Source organism: Taudactylus pleione, unplaced genomic scaffold (genome assembly GCF_031769625.1).
Source record: "Taudactylus pleione unplaced genomic scaffold, aTauple2 ptg001381l, whole genome shotgun sequence".
Taxonomy (NCBI): Eukaryota; Metazoa; Chordata; class Amphibia; order Anura; family Myobatrachidae; genus Taudactylus; species Taudactylus pleione.
The window spans coordinates 1,113,640-1,124,255 of NW_028285781.1; the positions used below are offsets into that span (position 1 = coordinate 1,113,640).

Here is a 10,616-nt window from a genome sequence, read left to right on the forward strand (position 1 = left end):
AATGGAAAGTAATCTCAGAGGACTAAGGTATTTTATAGTAGCACAAGTTTGACCAATGTCACAGTAATTTCCATGATTTTGGATCTCCAACAAGCTCATAAGGGTGAGGAGATGTTCGGGTGTACACAGACTTTTGGCCATGCAGTGTATCTGGTCTCATTTTCAAATAAGAATAAAAGGAGCGTAAACCATGGAATATTTCCATCAGCTTGTGTGCGAATTCCAGGAAAGAGACATTTACAGAGTTCCCAAGTTGCCACTTCCCCACACTACCCTGACACATCTAATTACAAAAAAAACTCCAAATTAATTTAATACCTCAAAGTGCTGATGCCTATATAATGTTACCTCAGAATAGAACCTTTAAAAATAAGCCACACTGGCAGGGAAACAAACAGAAAAATCCAGCCAGGACTTGTGCTCAGCAGTTATCAGCACAAAGATACAATAATATGAAGTAAAACGCATTGCTAGTTTCTTACACTACATTCTAAAAAAAAAACAACAACTTTATTTTATGACCAGAAGAATTATAGATAAGGTGATTTTCATTCTCCATCCATAGGAGAAAAATACTATTTCTTCTTCAGGGTCCATAGGCCCCCCAAGGTCTCCCTGTGGACTTTAACGGAGGTAAGATTTACCAGAACTTATTTTTTTCTAGCTAAAAGCTCTCCATTGGTTCATATTCTATATAACCCAAGATACAACAGAATATGCAGTTGTGCCTGCTGTGTAGTCCATATAAGAGGAAAAAAAAAAAAATCAATCGTTTGGCAAATTAAGTCCTACACCAAGATTTGAACGAAAATGTACATGCTAGATATAAACTGCTATAGAGTATCAAATCAGTTGTTAGATGGGGTGGGTTATATTTCAAAAGACCCTTTTGCAAAACGGTTTAGCCCAAAAAAAAAGTTAAGAAAAAAAAATTAAATATCCTTCAAAATAATGTAACATTTGTTTAAGTGCAACATACGGCTTGCGTGTATATAATTGCCCAATACGCAGAGACACCAGCACTCATCTGCTTTCACAGGACCGGATTCTTTAGAGAGGTCAGGGAAAATGACAGACAATTTATACAATATCATGACCCTGAGCAGGGTGAGATTCATTTATCCATGAAAAAATAAACACCTGGCAAAACAATACGCCACTTACAGTACTGTATATTATAACCATTTTCATTCTAATATGCCACCCAGCTACATTTGTTCTGTCAGCTTCAGGACTCCGCTCTGGAATTTAGCATCAATTTAATAAAAGAACAATACTTGCCCTTACTGGACAGTCAGTACAACAAATAAAGAAAAAGTCTTCCATTTACTAAATAAAATAAAATGAAATCTAACAGGCAGCAGAGCAGTGTGTGTGAATGTCACCATCTCTGGCCTCCGGCTGTACCTATTGGCCTGTGGTGGAATACAGAGAATAAAGGCCGTGCTCTTTCCCACTGCTCTTGGCTATTTCAAATTAAGCAGCATCCAAAGTCCATCACTGGGTGGCATTGCTTTTCTTTGTTTTACTTTTCTTATCCTTCTTTTTCAGACCATCCATATTTGCACGTAGTAGATTTGAATAAGCCTAAAAAAAATAAAAATAAGAGTAAGTATTCCACTACAGTAATATCCCATTAACAATCAGACATGTCCAGATATCAGTCACTTCTTAAACCCAACAGCATTGCACCGGTATTGGGTAACGAGAAGGATCCTCCACAGTATTTATTAAGTTAGCCCATTTCTTCCCATCAATTGCAGCACTTACCATTTGGAATTTGTTAACTTCTTTAGAACTGACCTATTGAGAGAAAAGGGGAGGGAAAAAACACAAATCAGGAACATTTTAGTGAGCACGTACAGGTACTGAGAATGTGTTCTATTTACTGTCTGACCACTTACCACTGTGCTAATTTTCTTCTTTCCATCGGTGGCTCTCAAAAGACATTTATTATCAGATGGTTCGTTGCCTTCTGAATGGCCTTTACTAGGGGAAGGTCTTGTTCGACCATCATCTGTTAACAACATGATCACACAAGTGTGTTAAACTCGGAACGCTCTACTTGGAAAGGAATTTAGAAAATAACACTGCACCTTTTTGTCAGATGTTACTATGGTATACTGAAGTAAAATTACAAGCATTTCATAAGTGTCAAAGGCTTTTATTGACAATTACATTGTTTATGCAAAGAGTCAAAATTCGCAGTGTTGATCCTTCTTTTTCAAGACCTCTGCAATTCGCCCTTGCATGCTGTCACTCAGCTTCTGGGCCACATACTGACTGATGGCTGTCCATTCTTGCCTAATCAATGCTTGGAGTTTGTCAGAATTTGTGGGTTTTTGTTTGTCTACCCGGCTCTTGAGGATTAACCACAAGTTCTCAATGGGATTAAGGTCTGGGGAGTTTCCTTGCCATGAACCCAAAATGTTGATGTTTTGTTCCCCGAGCCACTTAGTTATCACATTTGCCTTATGGCAAGGTGCTCCACCATGCTGGAAAAGGCATTGTTGCTCAAACTGTTCTTGGATGGTTGGGAGAAGTTGCTCTTGGAGGATGCTTTGCTATCATTCTTTATTCATGGCTGTGTTCTTAGGCAGAATTGTGAGTGAGCCCACTCCCTTGGCTGAGAAGCAACCCCACACATTAATGGTCTCAGGATGCTTTACTGTTGGCATGACACAGGACTGATGGTAGCGCTCACCTTTCCTTCTCTGGACAAGTGATTTTCCAGATGCCTCAAACAAACAATCTGAAAGGGGAATCAGAGAAAATAACTTTACCCCACTCCTCAGCAGTCCAATCCCTGTACCTTTTGCAGAATATCAGTCTGTCCCTGATGTTTTTTTCATGGAGACAAGTGGCTTCTTTGCTGCCCTTCTTGACACCAGGGCATCCTCCAAAAGTCTTCGCCTCACTGTGCGTGAAGATGCACTCACACCTGCCTAAGCAAGTTCTGCACTGGTTGTGCCCCGATCCCGCAGCTGAATCAACTTTAGGAGACGGTCCTGGTGCTTGCTGGACGTTCTTGGGCGCCCTGAAGCCTTCTTCACAACTATTGGACCTCTTGATGATCCGATAAATGGTTGATTTAGGTGCAATCTTACTAGCAGCAATATCCTTGCCTGTGAAGCCCTTTTTGTGCAAAGCAATGATGACTGCAATTGTTTTCTTGCAGGGTACCATGGGTAACAGAGGAAGAACAATGATTTCAAGCTTCACCCTCCTTTTAATGCTCCCAGTCTGTTATTCTTAAGCTGGCCACACACTAGACCAACTTTCATCCAACCGTCCAACTAGTTGGCTGGTTGGAATGAAAATCTGGTAACGTATGGGAGTAAATTATGATCAGCAGCTTGCTCCTAAATGCCAGAAAACTGAAAAATTGTTTAGATCAAACATTTAACAAACTTGTCTGAACGACAATTTTCATCTAACAACAGTTTTTGTCCATTTTCCGGCTTTTGGGAGCAAATTGCTGATTGTCATTTGCTTTCATATTACCAGATTTTCATTCCAACCAATCAACTGGTTGGATGTAAGTTGGTCTAGTGTGTGGCCAGCTTAACTCAATCAGCATGACAGAGTGATCTCCAGCCTTGTCCTCATCAACACTCACCTGTGTTAACAAAAGAATCACTGACATGTCGTCAGCTGAAATGCAGTGGAAATTTTGTTTTTGGAATCAAGTTCATAGTCATGGCAAAGAGGGACTTTGCAATTAATTGCAATTCAACTGATCACTCTTCATGACATGCTGGAGTATATGCAAATTGCCGTCATAAAAACTGAAGCAGCAGACTGTGTGAAAAACAATACTTCTAAATCATGAGATGCAACCATGTCAGGCAAAGCCCAGCCTGGCGTGGTCGTATCTTATGTGACCACGCCAGGCAAGTGGTTAATATAAATAATTATTTTGCTGTTGTAAAATAAATAATAATCTCTGATTTTGTTTTTTGATAGTGGAGTAGCTTGTTACTCAATTAACATTAGTATCTACACCTACCGTAGTGTCAAAATATTCCAGAAACTCAGTGTTATTGCATGGATACATTCCCATATTACTAGACTGTTGTGATTGGCATTTCATACGTGATAAGACAATAAACTATATATGCCTTGCTTGTTTCAGTTTATCTATTACATATTCAGCATTCATGTGCTAAAGAGCAAGACTATTCAGAACATTCAATAGAACCGTGTTGTAATGCAAAAAAAACTAATTTGCTGATAATACACCTACAAAGGATCCGGTGTCTGACTTTGTCCTCACCCCACACTTAGGGCCTGATTCAGACCTGGTCGCAAGCGCTGAGCACTCACAACCGAGTCGATGGTGGCCCAGAGCGCATGCGCACGACGGAGCCGGCTCCGTCATGCGCATGTGCGAGACCCAGATAGCGACGGGCAAGCCGTCACTCCGGGTCCTGACCATCGCGACCATCATCCTGGCCGCTCGCATTAGCTGTGAGTGGCAACACACAGCAATGCGAGCAGCCAGGAGGCCGCACCATAAAAAAAAAAGAAAAAAAGACGTCCTGATTCAGAGCGAGCGCTCTGTCAGAGCGTCCGGCTCTGAATCAGGGCCTTAGTCCCAGGTGAAAACCCACTTGATCAGCAGCACTGATCCTGTCTGTCTGCTCTCAGAGAACTGACTGCGGTTCTATTTGTTGGTCACTCACTGGTTGTTTTTCATGCTGTACTGTCTTTTTGAATATATTGTACTATGCCCATTTGTATGTTTCACTGTAATTTTCCTGTACAATGCTACAGACCCTTTGTTTCACCATATAAATGATTATTAATAAAACAGGTGGTGAAGCAGCTTCAGCAATACTCCATCTCAGTATGCCTGTTATACAATACAAAAGAGAACATACATTACAAATTCAAGTCAAACTACTTCATTTGAAAAACAAAAGAAAGTCTTCTATACATACATTTCTTTAGGGTAATAAAGACACTTCCAGTTGTCCGGCATTTCTGGAACAATCGTGTTAGCTCAGTCAGAAACTGCAAATAAAGGAAAATACTAAATTAATACGGAATTAAAAACCTGTGCGGGAAGCAATTATAATGCGCAGGATTCAGATTATAATGCGCAAGATTATATAGATTGTGATGAGAAAAGGGTAGTGGAGAAATTATGTAATTTAGGGATCAAGTCAACTAGAGGCAATGAGCATGGTGGTGCATCATAGCGTGAACACCGGCAACGGCGCCCTACAATGTGCATATTAGATTGCAACCCCATTGAGGTGCATATTAAAATGCATGACTTCAGGCTAATGTACTTTCTGCACTCCTCCGCACATCATGCTGGAACAAGGAATTTTGCATTTCTCCTAACTGAACTTACTCATTGAGAACTAGATGCTATTGAGCCCCACAGAAATGTTTTGGACAATTCTCTCCAAGCTGTGCGCACACATAACCCAGTAAGTAGGTAAATGGGTACATTACGCAACGTTTACTAAACATGGGAAGTCTGGGCATATCCTGTTGCTTTCTGCGCAGGAAAACGCATCTCATTAAGCGCAGTTTCCTCGGCTATTAGATACGGCCAGAGAGAGGAACTTCTGTTATCAGCCATAAAGGAAAGCAAACTGATGGACTGTAGCAGTCACCCAGGCCACTATGGCTATTGTTCTACCCTTGTACAGAGTATGTTGTTCCAATACCACACAGGCCATATGATGGGAGACCAAAAATAATACCAATGAGTCTTCCATGTCACCTGATGACGGGTAGGGTTGGCATACATGCAATGCTTAATAAGTAATAAAGTTTTGGAGCCATTCCCAGGCATTATCTGCTGCACAGTACACTGCGTATAGAGGCTGATACAGGGTCTGGGTATCTGCACTACCTGCCAACACGAAGGCCCTGGGTAGAACTGACACAAGAAAAAGTGAATGTACAGGACCCTGGTCTATTACATGGCTCCCAGCCTCCATAACACGTACTACACAGGGGACTCGTGTGCTCATTGCCTTGTCCGCCAATATATCCCCAGCATCAGCATACCGCGCTCCCGGGGGCCCGCATGTGCCTCACCTGCTCACTCTCCAGGAGAACCATCTTCTTCCCAGCACAGAGCTGATGCTGATCTCAGAGTCAGCACAAGTAACACCGGAAACACGTCACTGGGAGCCGCAGTTCAAGGGGTGTGCGTGCCAGCCAGCCAGTAGCAGCCGTAGAGCGGTAAGGTCTAGCTTCCGTAATGTGTCTAATCCCTTCCCGGAGAGGGGCAGCTAATCATAGAGTAGTACTCTCTTTTCAGGGCAGTGACACCTAGCGTCTGGAGGGGGAAAAGACTAGTATTATACTAACACGTAGCATTAGCAGCACACATTGGCGATGGAAAAGGCAAGGCAAGGATCGATATTACCCATTAGTGGCAACAAGACATCTGCCGGAGCTTCAATATTCGATGTTCCATCAGTAAAACTAAGAAGGTTCATTCCTGACTACAGGACCAGGGCCTGATTCACTACCGTACGCAACTACAATTATGCACGCAATCGGCCGATTGTTGCGTTAAGCGCATGCATCGGAGTGTGTGTGCGCGCGAACTGGCCGATGCGATGGGGACTGCGATTGTAGCAGCTATGCAGAGTGATTGACAGGAAGTCTAGTTTGTGGGAGGTGACTGGGGTAGTCAGCCGAACGCAGGCGTGCCAGTGCGTTCGCACTCCGTTGCAGGGGCATGCATGAATTATCCATTGCTATCCCATACGCAGTGTGAGGTCTCATAGCGTGCATGGTTGTTAGCAATTCCTGAGTAAGGTCAGAGCTTGTGCAAGTATGTGTGAGGCTGTGATGGTACTCGATTGTACCGATGGTTTCGCTATTCTAAGTATTACAGATGTGTGTAATGTAAGGTGGGCGTCCTTATGCAGGGATGAGTTTGCATTGCAATGGCAATGGTTTAGCATACTATCGCAGTTGAATTGCATGCTTACGCATTATTGCGTTTAGTAATTAATCAGGCCCCCAGTCTGTAGCTAGATCAGGCAGAAGCGGTAACTGAGAGAGCCAGCTCTATGCCTTTACTTTGTATACACCTTCAGATCACTGGTATACATATGCTGGCAGATATCAGGATTACAGTACTATAAACTATACATCTGCACATTTAATTTCCCATATAATCCTACTCATTTATATTCTCTCTCTGAGCCTGATTGAGAGGCACATTAAGTCAATGCCGCACGCAAGTGAACAATGTTTCCAGTCTGCACATGTGTCCAAGTCGCACTGCGTGCGATGGTTAGCCCTGAAAGCCTCAGAATTAATTTTGTGAGGCAATTTCAGTGGGCATTCGTGGATGGTAATGGGGATGCCTAGCCAGAAGCGGGTGTGTCGCCGTCAGCAACTGTGGCTTTTGCCGCAGTTAATGTGATTTTGGCTGCCATGTTCAGACGGACATTCTGCGGATCCTTAGGGCTGGTGCGATGTTCGATGGTGCAACTTAATACGCACAGTGGTGGATTCGCTCCGCAGCTGGAGGGCGTCTGAAAACCACTGGCGACATTGGCATAAAGACACAGTTGTGCTGCAGATAGTTGATGCTACATTAGTGTGCACCTCTGATTTAGGCCCCTGGTATGTACATTGACAGCACTGTTCTCTAATATACAGGCAACACTTGCTGCCATCTAGTGCTTACCATACATACTGTAGCACAACCAACCAAGTGACACTGGCCCTGTGAACCTGGGTCCATGTACTCTCAGCAGCTAGACACCAACCTATGTCACCAGCTATAATACACCAGGGTAGACAGTGTTATGGACACCTCCGTGCTAGCAGTGTATAAAGGAGAGATATTTACAACTATCTCTGGGCCTGATTCAGCAAGGAACGCAGTTGCTAATACACACGATTATTGCGTTCTGCGCATGCATCGCAGTGCGTGAACTAGCTATTGTGATCGGGAGTGCGATTGCAGTGACTATGCAGACCCATCGCAGAGTGATTGACAGGAAGTGCCGTTTGTGGGTGGTGATGGGGGAGTGGTCAGGCGAACGCAGGCGTGCCAGTGGGTTACAACGCCATTGCAGGGATGTGCATAAATTATCCACTGCGATGGACTACGCAGTCTGGGGTCTCATAGCGTGCGTGGATTTTAGCAAAAAAAAAGAATGCAACACCGCACTCAAAATCACCCCAGATTCACCACATCCAGCAGCATCCTTAACATCGAAGATGAACCTAGAGAAAGCCAGGAGAAGGAATGCTGCTCCTCTGTGCCCCGGGAGGAGCTTTGGCAGTGAGAGGGAATGTGTGCAGCTGGTGGGAATTGAGGGTGCTTGAGGCTGGCTATATAAAAGCAGAGGGGAGCCGGGAGGAGAAGAAAGGAGCTGTGCTGGCGGCTGCTGTAAGATGCCTGTGAGTGAGCCGGGGTGCTGAACAGATAGATGGAGTATAACGGACGCCTGTTGCAGGCACCTCACACCGGCTCACCTCAGGGGATCTTTATTTTTTGGTTGATCAATAATTCCCTGAACAATCTTGGTTTAGCTAAACCTATAAAAACCATACAAGTCTGATAATTTAAACAAGCCTAGACTTTGCTATAGCCAGCAACCTATCAGGAGACAGGATCGTTTTGAAGAGAATACATATTTATTTATTACCAGTTATTTATATAGCACACATATTCCGCAGCACTTTACAGAGAATATTTAGCCATTCACCTCAGTCCCTGCCCCAGTGGAGCTTACACTCTATGGACCCGATTCAGACCCGCTCGCTAGGATGCGTTCGCACGCAGCCAGCCAATGTCTGCGCATGCGTACGAATCACAGTGCACGCGTGCGAACCAGTCCATGTGATTGCAAAGCGCTCGCTCGCTGCGCATAGACACCTTGCTTGAATGAGTGACAGGAAAAGCCGTTTGTGGGTGGTGACGGGTTGGTCACTGGAAACGGGGGAGTGGTGGTGCCGTGTCAGAGGCGTTCATAATTAAGACGCAGCGTCATAGTACACGTCAGATGGTTGTTTTACACACTGAAGTGCTTGCGGTAGGGTATGGTCTCCCACAAGTGCTGCATTCGAATCGCAACTGCGATCACGGCTGCGATTATGCACGCCGTCTCACTGCGATGATATGCTAACCCATTGAGATCATTATGCTATCGCAGCACTACATAAGGAGGCCCACCTTACCTTACACACATCCATAATACTTTGCAAGACTGCGAAACCATCTGTAACATTGAGTACCATCGCAGCCTCACGCACACTTACACAAGTTCAGACCTTACTCAGAAATTGCTAATCTACCAGTACGCAGTGAGAGCTCAAGCTGCGTATGCCATCGCAGTGGATAATTTATGCACGCCCCTGCAACAGTGTTCAAACGCACTGGCACGCCTGAATATCACCGACCACCCCCGTCACCTCTCACAAATGGTACTTCCTGTCAATCACTTTGCAATGGGTCTGCGTAGTCACTGCGATCGCAGTGGCTGGTCTGCGTATGCGCACTGCGATGCATACACAGAATGCAACAATCGGACGATTGCGTGCGTAATCGCAGTTGCGATCCTTGCTGAATTGGGCTCCTAGTCCGGTCACACCATCAAAGATTGTACCAGCCCTATAGCAGGTGAAGTTTTTCTATCTAAACATGGTGTCCTGTGTCTGCGTAATTGCATCTTTAGATACACTTTCTGTCAGCAACACGCCTGCGTATGGCTAGTCACCCCGTGTTATTTCCCAGGAATGCCCACTGAAATCTACAGCTCAGGTTTAGGGTGCAGGGAAGGGGAGGTTAGGTTTAGGCACTAGGGGGGTTAGGTTCAGGCACCAGGGAGGGTGGGTTAGCGTAGGGAGAGGGGGAGGGTTAGGATACCGACCGACAGGTGTCAGTATCCTAACCCTGTCAGGATGCCGGCGTCAGGATTCTGACCGCTGGGATTCCATACCCATCCCAAGCTATTAGTGCTAGCACCCCCTAGTGATACATTATATCAATCCGACAGATGAACACTAAGTGGAATTTGACACAAAGTTAACTTATCATTTATATCTAGAGCGGTAGATCACCTCTCTTTTTTCAGGATTGTGATTAACAAATAATGGATTTACTTTTGCTTTTGACAGATTTTCCTAAATACATCCAGTATCTACAGTTTTTAGCATTTATGAGAAAATATACCTGTATAGTACATGTAAGTGTATATATATTTATATTTTTGAGTGATGACTGAGGATTGATATCAGACCAAAGCATGTAATATTACATCTAATAAATGCCTTGGCTATATCTGTGTTTTGAATTATTTTATAACATCTCTTCAAAAATAAGTATGAGGCTTTTTTATTGCAGTGTAATTCACTTTTGTAGTTTTGGCAAGTATAACATTGGTAGTTACCAAGAGTAACTTATTTGAAATAAAACCTACATTATTAAGAGCTCTATTTATTAACATTATTTTGACGAAAATAAAGTGAAAAAGGGTGTTTTCACACCCTTTTCACATTATTTTAGTATTACCTATAGTTATTACAGGGCAATTGGAGTAGAATTCGGGCCTCCGGTGATGACTCCCCTCCGGTCAGCTGGTCTCTCATAGTGCACTGCTGCCCGGTCATCAGGTGAT

General features: G+C 43.8%; 1 protein-coding gene across 1 annotated transcript; it reads right to left on the reverse strand.

Annotated features, from left to right (window-relative positions):
• Positions 1-1,103: 1,103 nt before the first annotated feature.
• Positions 1,104-6,218, reverse strand: LOC148442957 (signal recognition particle 14 kDa protein). The gene is made up of 5 exons (XM_088463467.1): positions 6,061-6,218; positions 4,944-5,016; positions 1,905-2,017; positions 1,771-1,803; positions 1,104-1,587 (listed from the first exon to the last, which is right to left on the reverse strand). The coding sequence occupies exons 1-5, from the start codon at positions 6,082-6,084 to the stop codon at positions 1,498-1,500; spliced, it is 333 nt and encodes a 110-aa protein (XP_088319593.1). The 5' UTR covers positions 6,085-6,218; the 3' UTR covers positions 1,104-1,497.
• Between the last annotated feature and the right edge of the window lie 4,398 nt (positions 6,219-10,616).

Bases quoted from the DNA above. Each gene is read 5' to 3' on its own strand.
- LOC148442957 (XM_088463467.1), bottom strand. From the start codon at position 6,084: ATGGTTCTCCTGGAGAGTGAGCAG. The intron at 1,804-1,904 runs GTAAGTGGTCAG...TTCTCTCAATAG, and splicing joins AGAAGAAAATTAGCACAGTG to GTCAGTTCTAAAGAAGTTAA. The intron at 1,588-1,770 runs GTAAGTGCTGCA...TATTTTTTTTAG, and splicing joins AAGTTAACAAATTCCAAATG to GCTTATTCAAATCTACTACG.